Source organism: Centrocercus urophasianus, unplaced genomic scaffold, assembly GCF_019232065.1.
Source record: "Centrocercus urophasianus isolate 14NV4802_14NV808 unplaced genomic scaffold, USGS_Curo_1.0 seq_12, whole genome shotgun sequence".
Lineage (NCBI taxonomy): Eukaryota > Metazoa > Chordata > Aves > Galliformes > Phasianidae > Centrocercus > Centrocercus urophasianus.
Window position 1 is genome coordinate 60,299,545 of NW_024884364.1, and position 26,682 is coordinate 60,326,226.

At 43.5% G+C, this 26,682-nt stretch overlaps 1 protein-coding gene across 1 annotated transcript in view; it reads left to right on the forward strand.

Moving 5' to 3' along the window:
- SH3RF3 (SH3 domain containing ring finger 3) overlaps positions 1-26,682 on the forward strand; it is a 270,256-nt gene that overhangs the window by 209,124 nt on the left and 34,450 nt on the right. Inside the window, exons 5-8 of the mRNA XM_042810327.1 lie at positions 5,005-5,352; positions 17,251-17,351; positions 20,661-20,831; positions 24,401-24,651. Coding sequence (XP_042666261.1) covers positions 5,005-5,352; positions 17,251-17,351; positions 20,661-20,831; positions 24,401-24,651 — 871 coding nt within the window. The remainder of the gene's footprint in view (positions 1-5,004; positions 5,353-17,250; positions 17,352-20,660; positions 20,832-24,400; positions 24,652-26,682) is intronic.

Sequence of the window (26,682 nt, forward strand, 5' to 3'; positions counted from 1 at the left end):
TACTGTTCCCTCTCTTGGAGAAGACCATGCCATCTGGAACTGCACCAACCCAGGAGCTTCTGTGGGGCCACTGTGTGTCATGAGGTCCCCTAAAGGTCTCAACTGCACTGCAGCCATTTGCCAGTGCCATGGATTAGAAAATACCTTGGGATATTTGTTAGAGGAGATGCAGTGGCTGTTTTGCCATTACACTTGCTTATGGATTACCCACAGAAATTATGGTGGCATTGTCCTTTTCTTTTTGCTGGTGGGTATAAGAAAAACTGGATATAATAGAAATGCTTTTTTACAATAAGCATGGCAAGGCACTGGCACGGGTTGCCCTGAGATGTGGTGGCTGCTCCATCCCTGGAGACACTCAACATCAGGCTGGATGGGCTGTGAGTATCCTGATCATGCTGCAAGTGTCCCTGTTCATTGCAGATCGGTTAGACTAGATGGCCTTTAAGGGTCCCTTCTAATTCAATGATTCTATGATTGTATTGCTACACCAAAAAATAAAGGACCAAAATTCTGCAATTACAGACCAGAACAGCAGAATTTAATTGTTGAAATTTGTCCTAGTCTCCTGTGCGCCCATCTGGTTCCATAATAAGTTCCACAGTAACAATTTGTTTTTCTGACTAGAGCTAGGATTAATCAGGTCCCTACCAAGTGCACGCTGGCCGAGAGGTAGCTTTTCCCTTGCTCATCTTCCCAAGTTGGCTGTGTAAGTAGTTGCCCATTAAAAATTCAGTTTCATCACAGCATGCTGGGGTAACACAGGGCAGACAGTCCTGCTTGGGAATAAGCAGTGCGGATGAGAATTGTGTGCACGTGTGTATAGCTGTGTGCAGTGGAAAGAGAGGGAGAGAAAGTCATCATAATGTATTCTGCTAAAAAATGAGGTTTACCACGAGACTACTAAAGCAGTAATTTTGGCAGCTAGAAGTCCTGAGTGAGGCAACTTAATGTTGACACCTTTGCCGCCCCTAAGGTAAAGTCTCAAGTAGAGAATCTAAAAGATCCTGTCTAAAAGCCAGAAGAAGAAAAACAAAACGCTCTCCCTCAATGTTTCATTGCACCTTTTATGTGACAGCATCACTTAGCAGCTACATGGGTTGCTCACACAAGGTTTAGTCTTCCCAGGGAATGCAGGGCTTCTGGAAGTATTTGCCTGATTTGGTGTTTGAAGCCAAGCCCCGTCCCACTGAATTGTATCCTGTATTTTCTGGGGTGTCCTATTACTGCAGCCTCAAGGACATTTTACGATTTGGGTTTAGCTGGGCCAGAATTTCAGGGGAAAGATTAGAAACAAGCAAGAAAGCTGTACTCCTGCATTAGGGTTTGTCATAAGAGCTACAGTCTTCTGAAATGTCAAATTCCTGAGACTGACTGTGGGTCAGAACTTTCCATTAAGCTTCTCCTCTGGATCTGCCTGAAGATCAGATGACAGACACCAGAAAGCCATGTTTATTTACATAGTCAGAGTTTAAAATAAGAAATTTGCAGTCATGTTTATATTAAAAGAAGGGTTTCTAAAAGTTCTTTGTGAAGGGACAGCATCATTTGCTTTTACAAAGTAGTAAGCAGAACCTTTTCTCTGGTACTCATAGCCTATTTGGGAAGTTCTTTCCAGCATCCATGGGCAAAGCTGTTTAAATACAGAGTTCTCTGCAAAAATAAAGTGGTAAAGCTATAAAGCATTTGTTATCTTGGCAGGCTACAATAATTTTTTCTCAGTATTTCAGGAAGACTTTGACATTCCCCAAAGTTCATCAGCTTGTCTGTTTTGAGAAGGGGTTTTCTTTTTGCCTTTAATCTTCTACCAATAGTGAAAATGACTTTCTTTATATCAATATGAGGCTGTTTTTTATCACCCTTTGTTTAGATGCCAGGTCTCTTATTGACCTTTTTAGCTAGGTTTTACTGTGAACAAAGAGTAATGGGTTTTGTTGTTTTAAAAAAAGCAGTCTCATTGTTAAGCTGGATTCCAGCCACTGGGATTTATTATCTATTCTTAAAAGACAAATCAGGGCTTTGATATTGAGAGCTGGAGCACTTTGTCCGAATGGTGCACTGCTGTAAATTCAGGAAATTCTAATTGTTTAATTTTTTTTTAACTCTTCGTACTTTCATATGTCAGAGAGATAGAATATATTCCTATCCCACTTGAAGTTGACTAGCAAAGGATTTCCTCACCCTCTGTTGTAGAAAAGTATTGTGAGAATTTGATGTCTTTCTCCTCCTTAATATTTCAAATAATCCAACTAGACGATCTCCATCAGTTGGGTAAGCGGAGCTGTTACACCTACTTAAGGGAGGGGAACCATCTGGATTTCCTGCCACTTGGAGCCTGCTGGCAAATATTAGGTTGTACCAATTTAGAGCATGATGAAGTGGGAAATAATGGACATTCTTGGAGAATCTGAAATGGGATCAGCTGTTATAGGCAAAAATTGGCAGGTGCAGCACACTATGCTGACTGTAAGCATGATCTCACGTTGGAGAGTGCAGCTGGGAAAATGGCCTGCTAATTGAATGGTAGTAGGTCTCCCAGGGCTCTGACAGCCATGGAGCATCGCTAATTGGAGGCTCCTGTTTGCCTTGACGGTGGCTGTCACTGAATGAAGGAGCCTGCAGGTTGACATTTCTCTAGGTGCTGGCGTTTGTCGCCTTTTTGTGGAAGTGAGTCCTCATGGAGTCAGAAGTACTCTCAGACTTAAGAGGGTTGGCATGAGGCTGGCAATATCTATTTCTCATTTGTGTTTGCAGCATGCTGGCAGTGATTTGGAGCCATAAAAGCCTCTCAGTTACACATTTGTTTAACTGTGCACTTGTACTGTTATCTTTTCCTTCCCTCTCTTTTCCCTTCTTGTATTCACTTGTAATAGGTTTCTAAATTAGCTTCACAGCAAGTAGCAAGTATTCCTTTTTTGGGGAGCCCAAGGAGGCCTTGTCCTTGACTGAGTTTTTTGGATGCTGCCATAATTCATACAGTAATTAGAGAAAGAAAAATAGCCTTGTTTTGGTCCAGAACAGTACCACGTGTACCTTTGGTTCATATGGGTCTCAGAATAGTAGAGCACGCAAAAGCATGCATGCGTTAGCTGTGGCTTCATTTTTCATATGTTGTTTTCATTCATTAAGTGCAAACATATTGCATTGCATACCAATTTGATGCAAAGGTCTGCTGGCAAAATGTGGCATTTTCCCTCAGCTGTTAGCACCCCTCGAAGGAAGATCTATTGGAAATGAGTGCTGTGCAGATAGTGCTGCTGCTGCCTGCAGGGTGTAATCCATGTATCATGTAAACATAGAATCACAGAATGGCTTGGTTTGGAAGGGACCTTAAAGATGCCTTTGTGGCCAAGACAGTGGTAACCTGAGGTGTATTAGAAAGTGTGTGGCCAGCAGGTTGAGGGAGGTGATCCTCCCCCTCTACTCTGCATTGGTGAGGCCACATCTGGAGCACTGTGTCCAATTTTGGGCTCCCCAGTTCAAGAAAGATGGGGAACTACTTGAGATAGTACAGTGGAGCGCCAGAAAGATGATTATGAGGAAATGCTGAGAGATCTGGGGCTGTTGGGTCTGGAGAAGAGAAGTCTGAGGGGAAATCTTATCAATGCCTGTAAGTATATAAAGGACAGGAATCAAGTGGATGAGGCCAGGCTCTTTTCAGTGGTGCCCAGTGACAGGACAAGGGATAACAGGCACAAACTGGAACACAGGAAGTTCCATGTGAATGTGAGGAAAAATTCTTTCCTTTGAGGGTAACAGCATTGCAGGCTGCCGAGAGGCACTGTGGAATTTCTTTCTGTGGAGATATTCAAAGCCTGCCCTGACGGTTTCCTGTGCAATCCTACTACAGGGAGTCCTATCACTGTCTGTGTAAAAAATCACATCTCATCTTTTACATAAGCCCCTTTTAAGTACTGGAAGGCTGCAGTGAAGTCTTCTCAGAGCCTTCTCTTCTCCAGGATGAACAAGCCCAACTTCCTCAGCATTTCTTCATGGGAGGGATGCTCCAACCCTCTGATCACCTTTGTGGCCTCCTCTGGACCCACTCCAACTGTGTATCTAAAAACCATTCCATTATGTGAGAAGTAGCTTGCCTGTACAGGAGGTGATTAGCCTTTGGCATTTTTAGGCATGAGGTATCTGAAAGTGTGAATTGAACAAAGAGGTGTGGGCAGAAAAATGGTCTGGACACCCCGGTGATGTACTCTCTCTGTGGATTTCAAACTAAGTTCTAACCCCATCACGTGGACTGATTATACAAGCTGTGTCCCAAACAATTCTTTCAGGGGCCTCCATGCTTCTGCTCAGCCGACGTGGTACAGTGGGAAGGATGCCTTCATACTGCTTTTGCCTGGGGATAGCCTGCATGAGATTGGAGGCAGGGAAAGGAAATCAGAAGGGTTTGAAGTTGTGCACTGATTTGTGTTGTCTGGTTCCTCAGTGCCTGAGACTTACTCGGGTTTGGCCACCCCCTTGGTGACCAGCATCATCCTCTTGCTGGGACCAGAATGCATGCAGGCTCAGCATCCCTGTGGTATCCATTCTGTGGGGAAAGGATTGGGGTCACTCAGAGAGTGACCTAGGTGCAGCAAGCTGTGATGGGTCATTAATGTCCCTCATTCTTTCTCTTTTTTTTCTTTCTTTTCTTTCTTTTTCTACCTATTCTTTTTGCCTTTCTCTTTTCCTTTTCTGCCCCTTTTTTATTTTCTTCTTTTTCTACCACCTTCCCTTCCCTTCCCTTCCCTTCCCTTCCCTTCCCCTTCCCTTTCCCTATCCGTTTCCCTTCCTTTCCCTTCCCTCTCTCTTTCCCCTCCCTTTTCCCTCCCTTCCCTCTCCCTTCCCTCTCCCCTCCTCCTCCCTTCCCATCTCCTTTCTATCCCCTTCCTTTTCCTCTTCTCCTTTTCTTCTCCTGCCACTTGTTTTCCTTTCTGTTCCTTTTTCCTTTCCTTTTCTTCCTCTGCCTCCTTTCCTTCCTTCTTCTCTGTCCCCTTTCCCTTCACTCAGCTCAACGACTCTGCCAAGCAGCTCATTGAGATGGACAAGACTTGCTCAGCAGCTGCCGCTGGCTGTGAGGCACCACCAGATCCAGCTGCAGCAGTGGGGCTGGGGCCATGCCCCACACCAAGTAGTGCGGGGGCAACGGCAGCAGCTCCAAGACCAGTGGAGGGCAAGAAGAATGCCAAGAAGCGGCACTCCTTCACCGCCCTCAGCATGACCCACAAGTCCTCCCAGTCTGCCAGCAACCGGCACTCCATGGAGATCAGCGCTCCCGTCCTCATCAGCTCCAGCGACCCACGGGCAGCTGCTAGGATTGGGGACCTAGCACACCTGTCCTCCAGTGCTCCTGCCCAGGTAAGAAGTAAGGGACTTTGCCCAGCCCTGCAGCCTGGAGGGCATAGCTGAAGCTGAGGGCTGCTCTGACACAACCCACACTGGAGCCAGCTGCTGCAGAGCACTGTCTCTCTTGTTTGACAGTTTTTCCTGACCATGCATTAATGAGTGGGCAGGCATGATGAGCTGGAGAGTAAGGCCAAATCATTTTAGGTTTCTTTCAAAGAAAAATAGAATAAAGCATGTTATTGAGGACATTGTCCAAATGCCTCCTGAACAGGCACAGGATATCAGCCACCTCTCTAGGAAGCCTGTCTCAGTGTTTGACCACCCTCATGTAAATAAATGTTTCCCATTGCCGAGTCTGATCCTCCTCTGATGCAGTTTTGTGCCATTCTTTTGCATCCTGCCATTGATTCCCCGGAGCAGAGCTTGGCACCTTGTTCTGTTTCACCTTCTCAGGCAGCTGCAGAAAGCAGAGGCCATCTCTCAGTCTCCTCTTCTCCAGCCTAGACAGCCCAGTATCCTCAGCCTCTCCTCACTTAGGACATGCCTTCCAGCACTGTTGCCAGCACCCTCCTCTGTATGCAATTATTAACCTACATTTAAAAAAAAAAAAAAAAAAAAAAAACACTCCTACAGTATGTACATATTCCATCACTTTCTGTTATAGAGAGGAATAATATTGAGTGATTCTGTTATCCTTGCTCTGGACTGTACTTTCTCCCACTTAGGGTGATGTTACCTGTATGAACGTCATGTGCTTGGTGCACATCAGGGACAAATAAAATTTCTACAGCGATTATTTCCTTCCATATCACTGGAAGACAAACAGTTGTACTGTAGTTTGGCAAGTATCTGGTACCTGGTTAGCGGCCACTGCCCAGAAATGCTCAACAAAGTATCAGATATGCATGCGTGCTGATGAGTAGTTATTCATTTCTTCCCTGCTCAAAAATCCCAGCGGATCCAAAGCACTTCTGGGCTACTGCTGCCAAGGGGTGGGCAAAGTAGGAGCAGAGTCTGTGGGGATATGCTGAAATTCTGTGCAAACACCCACTCCTTACATTGATAAAGGAATCCAAATGGCAGTTTGCAGTTTGGAGGTGTAGAATTAAATGAAGAATAATAATGGTCTAAAACCTCACTGTTGAGGAGTGTGAAGGTGAGGATACGGCCCCTGCTGGAAGAGGCGTGTATGCCAAGATGTACTGGGACATCTGTGACTTGGTGCAAACTCTAGCTGGGAGTCAGGGTCCCAGGCTCATCAAGTAAATGACACCCAGGTTTTTGGCACTCAGAGTGACACATTTGGACTTTGCAGAGATGTGACAGTCTGTGGCTTTTCTGTTCTTGTACTAGTTGAAGAGAAAAGCGTGCACACACTTTGCCAGAGTCATGTGAAGGCTCAGGCTAAGCACAGTACGAAAATCAGACCAAAAAGCAGAAAGTGCTTTAATTACCCTCCCCTGCTTTGGCAGAACAACTGGTGTGCAAAGCCCCGCTCACTTCACAGACTGTTGCGGTGTCTGGATGCATGTGGTTGGGGCCAAGAAGGAGTCAGTGTTCCCCATAGGAGCTTTAAATGCATGTTGTAGGGAGGTTAGCTGGGTGCTTCACACTGAGGGAAGAGCATGAAATCTGTGTCATGGTGAGAGGCACAGCTAAGGCTGGAGTGCAGTGAAGCCAGCCCAGTGGGGACAGGGAGACACATGGAGAGTGCTGTAGCTCCAGTTCTTCTGCCTCAGGACTCAGATCAGGCAGGCAGGCAAGGCAGCTGGAGACATGCCTCTATCACTGCTGGCCAAAGTGATCTTGGCCAAAAGCCAGAGAAGGGAAGAAGAGTCTTGCTTGCTGGTTTCAGCCTTGGAGAAAGGAGATTTATAGAATCATTAAGGTTGGAAAAGATTTCTAAGGTCATCTGGTCCAACCTCCAGTGCATCCTCACCGTGCCCTCATAACCACATCCCTCAGTGCCACATCCACATGTTACCTGAATATTTCCAGGGACAGAGTCCCTACCACCTTCCTGGGCAGCCTGTGCCAGCCAGTGCATCACCTCTCCTTCTGAGAAGAAATGTTTCCTAACATCCAATCTGAACCTCCCCTGGTGCAATTTAAGGCTATTCCCTCTCATCCTGTCGCTGTTACCTGAGAGAAGATGCCAGTTCCCACCTCACCACAACCTCCTTTTAGGTTGCTGTAGAGAGCGATAAGGTCTCCCCTGAGCCTCCTCTTCTCCAGATTAAATGAACCCACTTCCCTCAGCCGTTCCTCATAAGACTTGTGCTCCAGACCCTTCACCAGCTTTGTTGCCCTTCCCTCTGTGAAAATGTATTATTGCAGTCCCAAATATCCAGTCACTGCAAAAGTGGCATTTGCCACTTTGCCACAGACATAGATTGATCTAGTCAACTCCGTGACAACGTGTGAATGCGTTTGTCTGCTTTTGGAGGCCTTACTGTTTGATGTGTGGTTTGAAGGACTTAAAGATTCACATTTTAAAACTTTGCTAGGAATCTATTGGGAAAAAAAAAAGTGGAACTGACATTCTCACTCTGTTCTCCTGACTGGAGGAGCAGCCTGCAGATAAATGTCTCACCGCTTCAAGACTTGCAGTAAAATCACAAGAGCTACTAACACAACTTAGAGAGGTCTGCAGAGAGCTCAGAATCTGCCTCTTACAAAATGAGCATTAAAATTGGGCATCCATATTTATGTATCTATTAAATCCATAATTTGAGGGGTTGCATTTTAGATCAAAATATCAGAAATGTAGCTCCTTCTCTGCTATCTGCTGAGACCTGACACTACTCCGAAACAACGATGCTGCAGCTTCAGACAAAAGATAGACTCAGAGTTTTTATTTTATTCAAGTGTGGCTGAATGCCAGCCAAAACAGCACGAACAGTGGACCCCAGCACAGCCAAGTTGAGGCATTTGGAGCAGCAAGAGTCTTGTGTTCAGATTGGTTTGTTCTTGAACACACTTGGTGTATTTAAGGTGAGATGTCCTGTGTGTCTCATTAGGGATCTGACATGCTCACAACCCACGGGCTGGCTGTTCTGCTGGAGGGTTGCTGCCACCAAACAGCACTGAGCTCAGCCATGGGAAGCTCCCTCTCCTTCCTCCCTTGGGGACAGACCTGTCTGTCCTGCAAGTTGTCCTCACTGTCCTCTCCGTATAACCATCTCAGGCCCCTGATAGTCTGCAGCAGCAAATTTGGCCAAAGTGTATTTTTTAATAGGGGAAACAACAAATTTACAGTTTCAGTGCTGGCTGTCAAGCAAATTTATGCCTTTCTTTTCATCCTTAGTTTCAAAATTTGATTTACTGTATCTTTAAATATCCTTGAAATTTTCAGACACTTCACCAATGTTTGTTTAAATTCATCTCCTCGTGAAAAAAAAGAGGATTTCTGTTCCTGTTTTTGTTTTTGTTTGTAGAGTAACTACATACCAGGATCAATGATTACCTTGAAGGGAGGTTCTGCCTTATTAAAAACTTTGACATGCATTTTTTCCTATAGTCTATCCTTTGAAAAAACAGAATTCCCCATCCCTGGAGGCACTCAAGGCCAGGTTGGATGGGGCTCTGGGCAGCCTGAGTTTGTAGGGGGCAGCCCTGCCCACAGCAGGGGTTTGGGCTGAGTGGTCTGTAAGGTCCTTCCAACCGAAACCATTCTGTGATTCTATGAATTCAGTCCCAGAAGCTCTTAAACAGCATCAGCTGCCCTACCTTGGGCCACTGGCCAGTGTCTGGTGGAATGGCCTTCCAAAAAATGATGTCCATTTCCCTATAGACCAGAGGTACTTCCATCTGGGGCACTTGCTTTCTTTCAGCAAAATGTCAAGGAAACAGAGATGTTAAAGGCTGCAGGAAATTAAAACTGAGGTGCGCATTTCAGATATTTCAGTAATGTGCAATATATTGCACCCCTTAAAAGTTATGTCATACATGGTACTATATTTCTGTGGTTTTTGTCAGTATTTGTGAATTGGAACCAGACTTTCATGCAGAGCTGACATGTTTTCTGTTTTTATGAGTTGTTAGGCTATAATAAGCCTCCTGCTTCTCCAGGAGGGCACAAATCTGCATCTTGAGCGCTGATGTGCAGACCATAGTATGAAATCTTAGGTTCTGTAGTACTTCTGCATATTATTAATTCAATAATTGCAGACTACAGGATTTTGATAATATAGTCATCGTTCTTTAAGCAGTATCAAATCAACTGTTTCCCAATACCCAAGATGCATTTTGAGAGTGTAAAAGATATCTTCATTGCCTGCCTACCTAGGAATGCTCTAAAGCAGGATCAACTTCAGACTACTTCAGATGGACAAAACAGTAACTGGGAAATCACAGTAGTCAAGATACAAAGCATTTCTTTTCAAAGGGGTGATGCTGGGATCTTCATTTTGCTTGCTGCCAAATTTGTTCTGTGCTTTTTGTTGCATGCCAAGTGTCACTCATGAAACCTCCATCTGAAAGGTGATAGCATCAGTCCCTTGTGCAGAATGCCCCACCGTGGGTTTTTATTGAAGGTGTGAGATGCCTGTGATGGAGCAGAAGCTGAATTAGGTTACAGGCACAAGGAGATGCTCGTAACCAAGACTCCCAGGAGAGCAGGAAATGTCCCCCAAGACAGCAATCGTGCCCAGGCCCCAGGTGGCTTGTCCCGCTTCCATTTGCACTCCTTATGAATTATTCGTCCCTGCTGTTTGGAAAGGCCAGAGGTCAGTAGCATACCAAACACCCTGGTTTTCGGCAGAAAAAGCTTCTCATGAATAATGAAGCGTGACTGTGTGCACACCAGGACAGCAGCTGAGAGGGGAAGAAAGGATGCTCCTGGCAGGAGGAACTTGTTCGTGCACTTCGAACAACTCATCACTATGCACAGGAAATCCGCTTGTATCTGTGGGTGTCAGAATGGGCTTCTAACCGGAGGCCACATGTTCAGGAAAAGCTGAGAACAATGTCTTGCACGCTCCCAGTCCCAAGCAGCAACAGCATTTGAAATGAAAAATCTCCCTTGAAGTGTCTCCCTGTATAAATCATTTAGAAGTGTGACTCCTTATCAGTTACTTAGAAGCGCTGGATTTTAGCTGAGAAAATGTAATAGCAGAACTCTGGTTGAGCCTTGGCTGATAGCCTAAATGTGCTGGCCATGAGCAGCATACAGATTATGTTTAAAATCCAGAGACTATGAACCTTTCATTTTCAAGTGCCTAACAGGCTCTGAGAAAAGAAGAGAAAGTCCTGTATTTTTCAGCTTTGGTCTGGAGTCCAAATTGTATCCAACCTGCTCTGCTGTTGGCTGCAGATGACAATGGACTGGAATCCAGTAATGACATTTAGACAGCTGAAACAAATGGCAGCCATCTCAAGGGTCTGCGCTGGTCAGAATAACAAGAGAACTAATTTTAGTTGGTCTGACCTGTGTTTCTGTTATTTAGATCTACATATGTCATGAAAGCAGTGTAAGACTTTGCTGAAATCTAACCTACATTGTTTCCTTGTTTTTATATAGTCCCAGTTCTATGATGAATTGCTCCCAACTGGAGCCAAACGTTGCCTATTTGTTGCATCTCCATTTTAAATAACTTCATAGAGAGCTCTTCTTGAAGGGCTTTGGAGGTTGGAAGGAACTGAGTTTTTTAAGCAGAAGTTCAGGCAGACATGCAAGCTGCTAATAGTATGCTACTAATAGCATACATAAATGCTAATAATACTAATTTAAATATACTCCATGTATTAGGATATATTACATTATTTGTCAAAATGACGGGAAGTGAGACACGTGAGCTGACTAAATCTATGGGCTGATTACATAACCTATTGAAGATCCAGTCAAAGCACAATTCCCTACCAGTGTGAGACAATGTGGTCTCTTTATCCTGTAATTTGTCTCATCATGAATACGTTTTGAAAGATTTTTCAGGAACCACAAAATCTGATTTTTGACTGAATCAAAGCAAAGAAGGCTAAGCTTTAGAAGAGCATTTATTCAACTGTGCATGAAATCCTCTTGCCTGTAAAACAAAAACAAGTTTGTTTTTCTTTCCAGCTACTCCTCAGGGTACTAACCCAAAAACACTTTACCACTAAAATCATTTTTGCACAGGGGTAATCCCAAAGCTTCACACTGCCTGCCAGTCAGCTGCCGATTTGGAAGACTCAGGAGCAAGCAAGTCTCTCTCTTGGTATTTGCACTACAACACAAAGCACTGTCCATCCAACGCACTCTGTGTGCACTTGCATGACATTTTAGCAGAAGTGACCACAGAGTGTATTTTCCCTTCTCGTTTGTGTGGGATTTTTGTTTACTTGTTTACCACTGCCATCTCTCTGAAGAACTTACTACAGGAGCCATTGTACAGGATCCTGATAAGCTTGTTCAATTATCAGGAGGATAATTATGAACTTGGGATTAAATTAACATCTTTTAGAGGTCAGGCCTTCATTTTAATCTTCCCTGTCTTTCTGCCTTTGAATTTTTACGTTGTTTGACCCCAAAATTGTGAGAACCTATTTGCTGTAAAACCATTTAAAGCCCCAGGGAGGAGAGCTAGATACCAGCGCTTGGTGCTGAAAGGGTTGCTCTGAGAGAAAAAAAGGCTGAATAAAATATAATTCTCTTGGTGCTCATTCACATAATGCTTAATTAGGCCTCAACTGGGGGAACTGAGAAGCTGCAAACCAAGATAATCAGTGCTCTTATGGATGGTGATGTCAGAGGAATATTTGGAAGAAGGTGCCAAAAAATATTTGGGTTTTTCTCTCCAATTCACAACTGTCTTTAGACTGCAGCGTGTTGGAAGCTCCAGGAATACATTTGTGTGACTTCTCCAGCTCTCTTCGTAACACCGTGACCCGTTCACAGAAGACGTGCTCTAGAATTTTTAAGTATTAGGAGCCAAAAAATAATCAGGGCCAACAGGATGGTATAATATTCAGCCTGACCATCATCCGCAGCCATAGATACACACTGTAAGAACCCCTCCATAAATAGTGAATTTTACAAATTTAGCTCCAGTTTTTGCAGAAAGAAACTGGAAATTTATGCAGCTATTTATGCAGCTGCAGCTGCCATTGTTCGTGGATATATTATTATTTTTTACACACATACCATTAGGGAAGAAAAAGTCTTGCTTCAGAGTTGGAAAGTCCGTTTCAGCTCCTGCTGTGGTAATTAGCATTTGATGAGGCTACTTGGTCTTACATGTAACACTTTCCATCAATACTTGGTGGCACCACCACGCGTTAAGTGCTTAGACATTATTTCTGGGAACATTAAGGCCCAGAGTGATTGCCCCAGTCATTGTTTTATGGAGTCAAGAGAATTAGAGAAATGAGTCACAGGAATCTTAAAGACCATTAGCCTATTTTTGTGGTATTTCCAGAGGACAGTACATCAGCCTATGTGAGTTGAATGTTTGAATGTTTTTCTCTTATTATAAAGCAATACTAAAGAGAAATTCTAAGTAAGCTGTAAATATGCATTCAAGACATTAAAAGAAATTTCGCTGTGAATTAATGAATGTGATAAGTGCCCTGTGGTGAGACAGTGCTAGATTTGCTTTGAAGTCAAAATAGAGATTTCTGGTTGGTGATTTTCTTGGTGATAGAACATTCACATGATAGCAGCAGCAATTTTTTTTCCATAAAGGTTGCTGCAAACTGCAGTATTCCTGTACCCTGTTCCCACTTTTATCATTGTTTTCACAGCTTCTGTTCCCCTCCAAGACCGAGTCCTGTGCTTTTGCAAGACACTTCCCTAATCCCTGCAGGCACTGCATCTTTTCAAATTAAACAACAAACATGGCCTCAAAATACTAGTGGGAATCTGAAGTGAATCTACAAGGGAGAGAAAAAGGATAGTTTATGCTGGAAGTCCAGAGTACTAATCCTTCTGCTTTCACAGAGGTGTGAATAGGAAGAGAGAAAGGGAATGAATGTGAAATGAACTTCCAGGCTGAGCAGTTATTACCTTTAATTTCCTGATCTCTGTGGGCTTGTCAGTAATGTTTTGCCTGTCTGGTTGTTTTTAAATATATGTCAGACCTGACACAAGAGGCAACAGCATCTCAGTAGTGTATTATTTACTCAGGAGTATATGCTATAAAATTTAATAGAACTATATCATTATATATACATTAAAACATGATTTGTTTTGATGCTCTTGTAAATAGCACTTACCAGCTGGAGGAGGAATGAGACTTATCTGAGCTTAGCCTTGTTGCAGGAGCTTCTGTGAACCATGAAAGTTGTACTATTCATTCTCATCAGGAAATGTTGACCTCTGGGCTGCACAGTCATCTGTAAACTTCAGTTTTGTCAGCTAGCTGTGGGTCTCTTCGTTTTGGATGTGACCCAAACAGTGCCATTATTTATTTAAGTATCTAAAAACTGTATTGAGTCAGATGGAAGTTCTACTCAACATTTAGAATTCCAGGGTATTTGCGCCTTTGTGCAGGCAGCCAGGCAAAGCTGTTCTGGAGCAGAGAAGAGCTGTTGCTATTGAGCTGAGGACTTGGGTCATGGCGAGTCCATCTGGAGGATGCCAGATGGAAGGGAAGAAGTCAGAGGTGGTTGTGTAGTGGCCTAAGTACCTGCGGTGAGGGCTGGCAGGGTCTAACTCAGAAAGCTGCAGGCAATCACTAGGTAGATATCCTCCTCATGAGGAGTGTGATTGCACAGCAAGCCTCATCTGGAGGCTCAGTGGCCAAGCATTCAAGGGCACTAGAGGCTCATAAGGATACAGAGGGCCACTAGAAGGCATTTTCAGAAATGAGTTCTATTACTTAGATTGCACTAAAATCTGTGGGAATCAGTCAGAGAAGTACTTCTTAGTGCCTCCCTGAGCAAACTCCATGAAGTGCCTGTTTTTATTAGAGCCTCTTAAAAACCTGACTGTGAGAGACATCTCCTCTCAATAAGGCCTAGTGGCAGCCATCAGAGATACAGGAAGGACGAATATCCCAGTGCTGCACTGTTAAGGCCCACTCTGTGTAATGTCTGAGCCATCAGAAAGGATTGATGAGTACACAGACTTCCCAAAGGTTATCCAATACAGAACAAAAAATCGGAGTGTTGTCTCAGATTCCCATTCCCCTGAGCAGATGAAGAGGAAAGGCGGGCATGTTTAGTACCTTGTTCCTTAGATCATGATAATGAAAGTACAACCTGGCTGTTGGGCTAACTGAAGGAGGAAAACAGCCCTGCTGCCCTCTGTATGCTCCTGCAGAGACCCAAAACTATGGCAAGAGGAAGCAGAAAGTTAAGCTTCTAGCAAAGGTAATCAAAGTGTGAGGAAATAATAGCTGAGTCTCTCACACTAGACAGTGTGTATTAATCTTCTCGCAATTATTATCTTGCAAAACAATCTTGCAGTATTGTATCTTGTAATATGAGCTAACTAGTTATAAATGAAACAGAGAACAGGGAGCCTGGAAGAGGAGGCTAAGAAAGCCTTCACCAACTGTGTCAGGGGCTGTAAATGCAAAGCAGTGAACTTTCAGGCACGTAGCAGCAATCAGGCAGCCACTGAGAGAACTCATCATGGATCATGGGGTGCATGGAGCTGCTGAGAGCAGTACTTGTCTGAAAGGCAACGCCAAGGCACGAACAGATGAGCTGGATTCAGCACTATGGAAGGCCATTGGGTCCTGCAGAGTAAAACTTGATGATGAGAAGCTGGAACGTAGGCAGACTGGCAAGAACCCCATCATGTCAAGCCTGCAGGGGGGAACAGCTATAGAAAAACTGAACCACAATCAGGAAGCAGGCGCTGATTTGGAGTTCACATGCATATGATACTAGGCTGAGCGAAGTGGCAAAAATGAGCAGTTTGTAGGGTCCAAGGCAGCAGCACCAGGTGCAGCAGTATTACAGTAACAGACAACAGGCAAGAAATAGAAAATCAAGTGGGTAGAAAACACACAAGGCTATGCAGATTTCTTCAGAATTGGTCAAGGGAAGAAAGCAACATTGACAATTATGTCTTAATCCCTAGGACTGTGTGCTGGCACAAGCGTAATAGTAAAATAGAAAGCATCTGGGCTCGTGCTTCCAGCGATGATGTTGCAGTAACCACCACCTTCAGCAAAAGCAAGCAAATGGCTGATGCTAACACAGCTGTTGCTCTCTGGGGTTGAGCAGAGGTGTTGCAGAGGGAGGGCTGAATGATCTAAGGGGAGGATAGCAGATCTCTTGGAGGCAATTCATGTAGCTCCCATAAGACAGATGCTGGTGGTACAATGCAAAGAAGTTTGCTCCAATTGATTTCCCAGTTGTGTGTTGGGTGAAACATGTACTCTGTCTCTCTGCCCAGCATCCTTCTCATTAACAAGCTCAAAACAAGTGAGGGATCATGCCCCAGCTATGCCTACATTTTTGGGTTGGTTGTTACTACCTCACTGATGTGACAGGGAGGATTAATAGAGCCTTAGCTGCAGAACTGGAAAGAATACTTAGTTTTACACATAGGGCTGAGAGCTGCCTGGAATCTTCCTTGTTTGAATGTGCAGCCAGAAAGTGGGGAAATAATGAGAAAAAGGAGATGTACTTGTCACTACAGCTTCATGATTGAGTGTGGATGTTGGTGAGAGAGGAGACAGCTTGCTGCTTGTTGCCAAAAGCTGGGGAGTCACAGAGCAGAGTCTTCATATTTCACTGCTTGATTTCTTAATGATATTGTGTTAATATTCAGCAAAGCAATATAAATTAGCAATGAAATATCAAGACATGACACTGTAATAATTATGTGGGCTTCTCTGGAATGAGGTGACCTTGAAATCCTTTAATTAAGTAGCAATGTGTGTCTTGGTTTAATTCAGTGTCATTTGTAAGTGCAAAGAAATGTCTCTGTGTTTCTGTTCCTAAAATAGACCAAAATTTACTGTTTGCTAGATAGCATTTGGAAAGAAAAATGCTGCACTGGAGGTCTGTGAACCGCTCAGAATCTTTGCTGTATGGAAGAGGTTTTGTCTGAACCTGCAGTTTGTACATAAATCTAGGATTTGTAGATCCATTCTACGTATAGATGTGCATCCAGCATTTGGTTGGACTTACAAAAAATAATCTTTTGCTCAGGTAAACACGTCCCATTGGTCTAGCTCTATTTGAAGCCGTATACTTGAAGCAAAGATATGTTGCTACAGCCCTTGTCATTATTTCAGTGTAAGTTTCTGAGCAGGATTCATTTTTGACGTAGATGAATAGGAACTTTGGTGAGACAAATCAAAAGAGTTTGCCCTCCATATTTTAGCTCAGCATTAAATTTTGAAAGAGGAATTATGGCACTCAGATTTGCCTTTCAATATCAGTAGCTGGAAAATGTACCTGCCTGGTTCTCTGTGTGAGAGTGGTGGTTTATTCACTGTGGTAAAAGTAGAGTGTAATTTCTCCATTCAGAGATCCTCCTGTTCTGGGTTAAGCTGTTACCTGTCTCTTTAATAAGGAGAGTATTCCTCAGGACAAGAGCCGTATAGAGAGATGTGACTACATTTTGGAAATGCAATAATATGTTCTTCCCCATAGATCCATAAGTCATTAGTAAAATGAGAAAAAAAACAAGCCATTGAGAGAAATGGATACCTTTACCAAAAAAGCTACTGTTGCAGAGATGTACATGTTGAGCTGCTTTTATGGAGCAGTCAAATAGTTTTGTTTCCTAAAAGTTAAGACTTGCACACAGATTACATCTGATTTTCTCTGACGTGTACATAGAAATGCAGTTAATAAGATTAAATCCCCTCTGTCAGAAATGTGTTTCTAGAACATGTAAGCTTAGAAGATTTTTTAATGCAGCATTATGAAAGTAGGAAGTCTTTGAATTGAGAAATGATGCGCCTTCATTTCTGTTTCATGTAGCAGTGGGCTTCACCTTAATCCTTGCATGTTCTTGTATACTTTCAGGATTCCTCCTCAATTGGAACAGCCACGGTGGCTGGTCCCAGGACAAGTGCAATAATTGGAGATCAGGGAGTACCGCCGAAGGTCCAGCTCCCCCTCAATATGTAAGCATTCAGCTCGTCTCACTTACTTCTTACTCTTTGTTTCCAATCATGTGCATGTGTACGTGTGTTTGAAATCTTCAAGCACGAATCTCAGCTCAGGAGCACTGAGAAGAGAGATACCTCAATTTCTTACACAACTCAGCCTCTGATGAAGCTGAAAAATGAATCGTGAGAAGCAAGACATCCCTTTCTCTTTGAGACTCCTGCTATATGTTTATTACAGCTACATGAATCACCGTTAAGGAAAAGGAATGCCTCTCAACTAGGGAAAATCTTCCTCCTTCATTCAGCTAAAGCTCTTTGAAAGATGTAGTCCTATGTAATCAAACATCTGATACATTCATCATTAACCAGGAAAAGGTGACCCATTTGCATTTTTTTCAGTACCATCAGCAAAGGCATCAAACTAACATATAAAGTGCAAGGGTATCATGGGCTTGTTATATAGTGTGTGGAAAAATAGGTTGACTGGGTACAGAACAAAGTGATAGCCTTTGTTATAATAAATCTCTTCCAGTCTAATTTGCTAATTTGGTACCTGTATAGTCAAAGTTCTCAGCCCTTTCCTCTGATCACACATGCTTCATGTAAGCAGTAGAACTATATAGACATACACATGCATACCAGCATTTTAGGGTTTTGTGGGGATTTTTTTGTTTGTTTGTTTGTTTTTTTGTTGTTGTTGTTGTTGTTTTTAATGAGTAAAATAATATCTGAATTCACAAATTATCTTCTAAAATAACCGGAAATCTGCTTTAAGGAAAATGATAGAGTTGGAACAGCAAAGGAAAAATTGTTCTTGGGTACCAATGTAGGGCCTGCACACCCGTGGGGTATTACATGTCGCTGGGTACCCCGCAGAGAGGTCACATCATCACCCTGCAGACACTCAGTTGGAGCCTATGTGCCCACATAGTGGGCAAAAATTTATTTCAATTGGTGCCATAATCAGCAGTATTTCTGGTATTTAGTTGCTGAATTAGACCAATTCCTGGCTCTATGGCAATGCCTCTGCCCTTGTACCTCAGCAGCCCTCCCCTGCTCCCTTCCTTTCTTCTCATCTCTGAGAAGCAGCCTCATTATCCACTCAGACTTTTTGCATTGACAGGCCAAGCTCCAGCCAAGGAGTTAACATTATCTGAACTGGAGAAGCTCAGGCCAAGACAGGGCCATGGGAGTTTTGCATTATAACTGGGCTCACAGGTTGTTCCCCCAGGCCTAGATTGTGACCTGTGCTCTTTCTTAGACATTTTTAGGGAACTGAGTTGGAAGAAAATTTTTTTTAGGGAACTGAGTTGGGGGAGTTTGCATAGAAAACTGGAAACAGCTGCAAAAGAAAGCAACTACACTCCACATTAGGGTGTTTTTCTCTGAACCTTCTTCCAGTATCTCAACCTGTAAATTACATTATTGCATGTAGTCCTTTGGGAAAAGGGCTGAGTGTGACCATCTAAAATGTTCTGTCCTTTAATTACCCCTAGCTCCTGAATATGAGCCAAATTTAAGCAGTGATTTTCAAAGGGAAGTCGAAGCCACGCTTTTTGCTACCTCAAGTGAGTGTGGTTCCCAGCACTTTGCATTATCCTAACAGAGCCTTGTGCTGAAGGATTAGCACTGAAGCATGTAACCTTATTTCATGTCAGGGTGATGCACTTTAATGTTCTGCACTTCAGATGTAGCCTCATGTTTTCCTTCAAGTGAACAACAACAGACTTGCTCAGGGCCACCTAATTATATAGACTAAGCAAAAGATGTGCAGGATGGTTTCTCCCATCTGTTGATTAGTGAAATACAGTTTCTGATTCGGTCGTTGTACCCCATGAACATGGTAAATATGGCCAGGCACATCAGCCTAAGAATGCCCTAAGGAGCTGTTACCAAATATTTCATATTCTGCTCATTACTGCTGTTTATTTACTGCCTTCAGAATAAAAATAAGGAAATCTGCTGGTGACATAAAGGAGGAGAATCAGGAAAACTAACAGGATTTATTCAGCAATTATATTTCCTAGAAAGCAAATGTAAAAAGTCACGTATCATTTTTATTGGCTGCAAGTCTAAAATCACAGTGGTTATAGTTTTCATTATTTCTTTGGCTTGCAACTATCAGTTAGGCAGCAAACCTTCTCCCAGCTCAGTTCCCTCACCCACCCCTGAGCCTAAAAGCATTCTGCTGCACTTTGTAGTGTAAATGCACTTCCCATAAGTGTTTCCCAGTTTGTCTTAATCTCTCTGTACCTGTCAAACACAAAGACAAAAGAAAACCCAAAACTCAATGTACAACCTTGATCAAGAATCACCAGAAATCCCATTGTGCATTTGTGTAAAGGTGGCAGTACCAAAAAAAATTGGTGTTTTACAAAGGAAGTGTTGTTCTGCATGTGCATTCTTGCTATCCTATCCAGACTTCCTGTTATTCCCCAAAGTGCAAGCAATCATTCTTAATTTTCAACAAGGATATCTCTAAGCAGAGGGAATACCTTCAGGGACTTTAAGTTGTAGTCATTTCACAACATTAGACACGTCCCCAAAGTAGCAGCAGAAGAACAAAAGAGAGATAAAAAGGAAGACTCTGAACAAAGGGAATAAATAAATGCTGTAATTAAATAAATAAGAGGCTCTGCGTACTGAGACTGGCACTAAATATTTGAGTATTCTTGCATATAAAACATCCACAGCCAAATTATACCTCTGAGCTATGTCAGCCTCTGTCACTTTTTGCTTTGCCTACACAGTACAAGTATTACCAAACTATATCAAAACAGTTCAGTGTGTTGTTTCTATAACTGGCCAGCATAAGTAGCACAGTGAAAAGTGCAAGAAAAGCAGCCTTCAACATTTGTGAGGTAGCCTACCCATTAGAAAAGCTTCTTCTGAAAATCCACACAGTAGAGGTGGCTCAAACCCTGAAGCTCAGGAATGTATGCTTCGTCCAGACTATGAGAAGCCTTCCTGCCTGGGTCCTGGTTGCACTGACTGCGACTGCTCCTTCTTCTGAGATCGCTACTAAATTCTTGAGCTGAGTGATGCTTTGTGGCAGTGTTTTGTTTCTGTTACACCCCATGTGGAAAGTTTGCTTTGCTAATCTCTAAATTACCCCCTCCCTTTAATCTCATTAGCTGTTCCCTTGTTGTCTCAGCACACAGTTAATCTGTCTCTGCCGTTCCTTGTTCCTTGTGCTGTAATGATGCCCCTTTTCAACCACTGTTTCAAAGCAGTGTTTCTGCTCACCTTCTGCTCCAGGAGGCTGGAATTGAGGTGGTGACTGATGTCAGCTTTGTGTTTTCTTTGTGTGACCTCTCCCCACAGCTACCTGGCCCTGTATGCCTACAAGCCCCAGAAGAATGATGAGCTGGAGCTCCGCAAGGGCGAGATGTACCGGGTCATTGAGAAGTGCCAGGATGGCTGGTTCAAGGGGACGTCTCTGAGGAGCGGCATGTCTGGGGTCTTCCCAGGGAACTATGTGACACCTGTTTCCAGGTGAGGACTGCCAGCCAGGGTGGAGGTGCCTGAGATAGGGTAGGAAGGACTCTGTGTCTGGAGAATGCCGAAAACAAGGTGGCTCTGCTTTTAAATCACATTCCCCATACTTGAAATTTTCTAGTCGATTACAGACTTGGGTAACATGACGTGCTGGTGCAGCGTCAGTTATCCACACTCTCGGAAGACTTAACTAGTTGCATTAGGTGACAGCATTTACAATCCCCAACTTTACAAAGTCTGACGTTCCCAGCTTTTATTGTTGCATAGAAGGGAAAGACTCTTTAGCAGGGTCTGCTATGACAGCCAATTTGCTACTTACTTTGCATTATATTGTAACTACTGGTCGTGTACCAGGACTAAACAAAGCAAGGAATATTTGTGGCTTGTTTTGTAGTAGCTCCTCACCTAGATTTTGTTTTTCGAAATCAGAGCTATTGGATCATTTAGAACAAGACTAATGTTTGAACCATCAGCGTTCAGAAGTGATAGAAGAGTCCAGCAAATTGTTTCATTTTAACTACCCTTATCTGTTGCATGGGATGAATCACAGAATCACAGAATTATAGGGGTTAGAAGGGACCTCCAAAGATCATCGAGTCCAACCCCCCTGCCAAAGCAGGTTCCCTACAGCAGGTCGCACAGGTAGGCATCCAGGCAGGTCTTGAACATCTCCAGAGAAGGAGACTCCACCACCTCCCTGGGCAGCCTGTTCCAGTGCTCCGTCACCTCACTGTAAAGAAGTTCTTGCGCACATTTGTGTGGAACTTCCTGTGCTGCAGTTTCTGGCCATTTGCCCTTGTCCTGTCTCCACTCACCACTGAAAAATGAGAAAAGGAAAGAATAGCATGTATGGGGAGGAAAGCCATTTGTCAGAGTTTGGTATTGGAAAAGAACAAATCAGAGTGTTTCTGATCCATCCCCTGCTCTGAAATAGTCTGAAAACTGAGGAGAAAATTCACAAGCGTCCCCAACTGCTTTAGCACATGTGCTCCTTGCAGACAAGTGCTGCCATGTGTGTGCCCATCTCTCCTTTAGAGCAACTCTGGGTTTGCAAATTGAGCTCATCTCTTCTCACGCGCTGTCAGTGCATTCTCCCATAGGCACACAATCCCCCCATCTTTTGTTTCTCTGAAGAGAAAGACACTCCGCCATTCAGAGAGTGTTGATCTTCAAAAATTGGTCCAGGTTTCTTCCATCTTCAGTTTAAATGAAGTCTAAAGTCTATAATACGTGGTCTGGGCAAGAACAAAATAAAGAGCAGATGAGAAGATGATGACTAAGCCTGTTGACAGTCCTAATACTGCATTTTAGCTTAAAAAAAAAAAAAAAAAAAAAAAAGCATTACTTCATGGGATCTTCACTACTCATCAACCTAAATGTATTTACCTGATTTTATAGAGGCCCTCAACAGCTTTCACTTCTTGCCTCTTCAGTTCTTAATTAGTAAACCGATTTGTGCTGAAGTGTTGTTGATCTGAATCAGCAAGACTTTATTAAATGCAGCATGTCACAGCTAGAACAAGACACAAAAGTGCTGAAGGGCAAAAGTCCTTTCCACAAAGCCCAAAAGCAGCTTTATGATTATATTTATGATCCTGTGCACTAATTAAGTTTCTGTGTAAATCACTGTCAGTGAGAACAGCAAGAAAAATCTGCTAGCAACAAAATACCTTATTTGCTGCGCTTTAAACTTGCTTTGTTCCTTTTCATTTTGACAGTAAAGCAGAGAGTTAGATTCGTACATGGTTTTCTGCCACTCCTTACAAAACCCAAGAAAAAGAAGTTGACCACGAATTTAATAACAGTGAACGAGATTTACAAGCTGTCAGAGCACATCTGAGGAAAGGATGGTGAGAAAAGGGCAAGCCTCTCCAGGTAGACTGAAAGACATATTTTGACATATCCAATCTCCACCCAGGAATACTGCAGTCACAAATGAAGTTTTTGTACCTGTTGGTGTACAGTTGCCTGAAGGCAGCCCTCAGTGCACTACTACGTGTCCTTTTCTGGCAAACCCAATCTATCACAAATGGCCAAGCCAGTTCCAGCTGATCCTTGCTCCTATTCTGCCAGCTTTTCAAGGCAGATGACAGTCAAAATTTCCATCTGGTGGGATTCCTAGCCTCTTCCTACCTGAAGGCTGATGAAAAAAGTTTGAAGAAAAAAAGTCAGAGGAATTGCATTTAGCAAAATGTAATCCAAGGAAACCCTGTCTAGATTTCATGGTGTTCAAAAGCACCAACACCATGGTGTTTTTCCTTCTTTGTTTTTCTTTTTTAAGAGAAGGGGCAGAGGAGACAGCTGTTTTCTAAACCTTCTAACCTTATCTTCCACCCTGTCCTTTGGCCTCTCTATCAGAATTTCACTCTTCATCCCTCCACTGTCTTCTTGGGGTTGCTTCTCCAGTTTACCTTATCCTCTGAATTGCACCTGATTGTTCAGCATACTCCCTCTTCCTGCCTCTCCCACACAACTGCTTGGGACCCCAGTAGTTTTTCCAATCCCACCCCCATATGTTGGTCTTTCCCTGTCTGTTATATCCTCCTCCTTTGCTCACACTCTACATGTCTTATGTCCATTTCCTCCATAATTTGTTCTGCATCATATCCCCTTTGCTGCTCTTTGCTGGTGGAGGCCCTTGGCACATGGAGCAGCCAAGTAGAAGAGGACAGCACAGAACTCAGTTTCATAGTGTCTCCTGCTGGGAAATTACTGAGAAACCTGAGAAAGAAACTCAGCAAGCGCTGCTGAGCAGCAAGTGACTTTGTCCATTGCTGTCCTCCTGCCCTGGTCAGAGAGTTTCTAGCTCAGTGGTAAGAGGAATGAGAAGTGATTTAGACTGAACTCACTGCATGGCCTCGTTCCTCCCTGCTGAGGTTTTCATGGTCATTCAGACAAGAGAAAAGTTGTACATGCAGCTTAAGATAGCAGGAAAAGAGGGGCCAATTATTGTTGAATTTCCTTCCCAGTAAGGGTAGCTGCAGTCTCTTGCCTTTTCTATTTTCTTAGCGAGTCTAAGCTAGGGCTGATTGCACAGGTAAAGCTCAGGAGGCAAAGCAAAGCTCACAGGTAAAGCAAAGGAGCTCAGGCAAGCCCACCCCTGCCAAGCCTGCTGCTTTTCAGTCCCCTTCAAAAGCCACGCGCCAATTTGCTGCTTTCCATCTTGTTTTCCATCTGTGAGGCTCTAAGCAGGTTTGACCCTAAGGAAGATCTCCAAGTCTGTTTTAATTATTGCTCCATTATTGCCTGTAAAATAGCTTCTGGCCCATAAAACAACATTTGGGAGATACTAATTTCTTCTGAATTTAGATTTGCATTTTCAGTAGAAATTATATAGACAGAAGCATAGCCTAAGAAAAAAGCTGGTTGGAAAAATTATCTTTTCTGTTTTCATCCCACTCGTCTTCACATGGGATGAGGGGGTAAAAATGTCCTCCGGTGTACTTATTGTGTCCCATAAAGATACAAATAAAGCTCAGTTTAATACTCGAGGGAGTACTGTGTTGAGTTACTGGGGGTGCCCATCAGCATGGTGCCCAGCTGTCAAGGTCTCCGTCTCCACACAGGGTGCCAGTGGGAGCCGGGCAGCCCAGGGCCAGCGCAGCCGGGGGAGTTCAGGCCCCGAAAGGAGCCCCAGGATCCATCCACCCTGTTGGGGCTGTGCACGCCGCTGCCGCCACGGCTGCCAGGCCAGCCGTTCCCATCACAACTCCTCAGACGCATCCCCAGCTACAGGCGGCCTCTCCACAGCTGAACAACTGCCTGAGGTACTCGGCACAGCAGCCCGCCAGCCAGACCCGCAGCGCCATGCAGATGGGTACGTACGTGTTCCTGCAGGAGCCTCCACAGCCTCCCCAGGCTGCCCATCCCCGCAGCTTGCTTTCACCAGTTCCAGCACAGCTCCGCATGGAATAGACTGTGCTTTATTTGCTTGTAATATTTATAGGCTTCTATTGATCTCTGGGAACCGCGTTGTGTTTATCAGATTGTTCTGTTGCTACAGCTGAAATAGATTATGGTGTTTACAAATATTTATTCAGTTTATCTGAGCGAAAGCAAGCGCCCCGCATACTAAGGAGATTAGCAGTCCCAAGTCCGGTTGGCACGCTGACGGAGAAATACTGCCCGCATCACAGAGCAAGGAACGCACATCTTAAAATTAAGAAGCATTTCATTGGGCTGCAGGGATGAAAGGTATTTATTAGGCAGAAGGGGACCCGGTGTTAGTGATAGAGCGAGAGATCTGAAAAATACTGCCACCTTTTTGCAACAAGAATAAGAGCTTCTCACGCCAGGGGGACTCTGTTCTTTCTGGGTTTCCTTTTTGATGTATGGCACAATTTTCTGGAGCACAATTTATTCCCTCTTCCCTGATGTTAAGCAGCTCTGATGTTGAATAAAGTAAAAGTAAATCCTGTGGTGGAACTTCACAGAAAAATTTAAAACATTTTGTTTCTGATATTTTATAGGGATGTGAGCCACAGTGTTTACAAAGGCAGATCAGCAAAGGCTGTGAGACTGAGGTCTTTGATACAAAATGAAACAAACCCAAATGAGCAATATAGTGTAGTGTAAGTCATGGATTCGTACTGTTTGAAGCCAGAAGGGACCACTGTGACCATCCAGTCTTACTTCCTGCACAGTCCAGGCCAAAGACAAGACAATATGACATGAATTTGAATCTGGAACAGAGCAAGCTCCTTCTGCTCAGCAAACATCAGCAGGACTTTACATGCCAGCCGTGTCACACGGGGGGATATTCTATTTATTCTCTTTTTTTGTAGTTTAGAGGGCTGCTGCTTTCCCCTCAAGACACTGTGAAAAGCCCTTCTGCTCCTGCAGTGCAAAGACAAAAATGTCCCTGCATGCACAGGGCTTGCAGGGTGCTAAGGGAGAGCATCTCTGGTAGCTCAGCTTCTGGGAGCTTCCCTGTGCCTCCTGTGCCCATGCAGACAGGCAGGTGGTTTCCTCTGAAGTATTTTTCTTCATAACGTATGTCCTGACTGATATACAGTGGACCACTGCCCCTCAAGAAGGTCTCTAAAGTCCTGCAGGATGAGGTAATGCACATTCCCTTTTTGAGAAGCCTTCCAGGAGAAGCAAGCTGGCACAGTATTCAAATCACGTTTTCTGTTGGCTTGCAATATGTATGAGTAACAAATCAATTTTGCACAAGGCCACTAATGTAGGAATACACCCAAAATGAAATATGAGTGGTGTAGAACAAAAATAGCCTTCAGTGAGCATTGCTAATTAATAGCATGTTTGATGCAGCACAGTCCAGATCCAGAGATCCCAGAGCAAAGGCATACATTGTAACAGTAAGAAGATGAAATTACAGAAAAAAAAATGTGAGACCCGTGCTCACAGTTGATTTTTCTCAGGCCTTTTATTTTGCTGGTTTACTTGCTTTCTCATTCCTTCGTGTTTATAAACACTGAGGACTATATGAAAGAATTAATGTACCTAATATAATTATCAAATTAGTCTTCCACATCCAGATAAATGCTGTGAAATTCCATTACGGTGCTTTTTCTTCAGATTTAGGAAAGCTGTTCCTCTCAGCAGCCAGTTCAAAACCTTGACCCTGCAAGCTTAACCATCTCAGAAAATTAGATTTCTAGCATCTGACATTGCTCATTACACAAGCTTCAAACAGGAAAATCAGGAGATAATCGGTTCTAGATAACCAGTGATACTCTGGCTCTCCAGAAATGGATTGCACTTTTCAGTAGGTGTTCTTGGTAATCCAGGGAAAAAGGAATTGGTAACTAATAATAAGAGCAGCCTTGAAGGAGTCTCTAATAACAACTTTTATTGCCTTTCTCATGCTACATCTAAAATCACT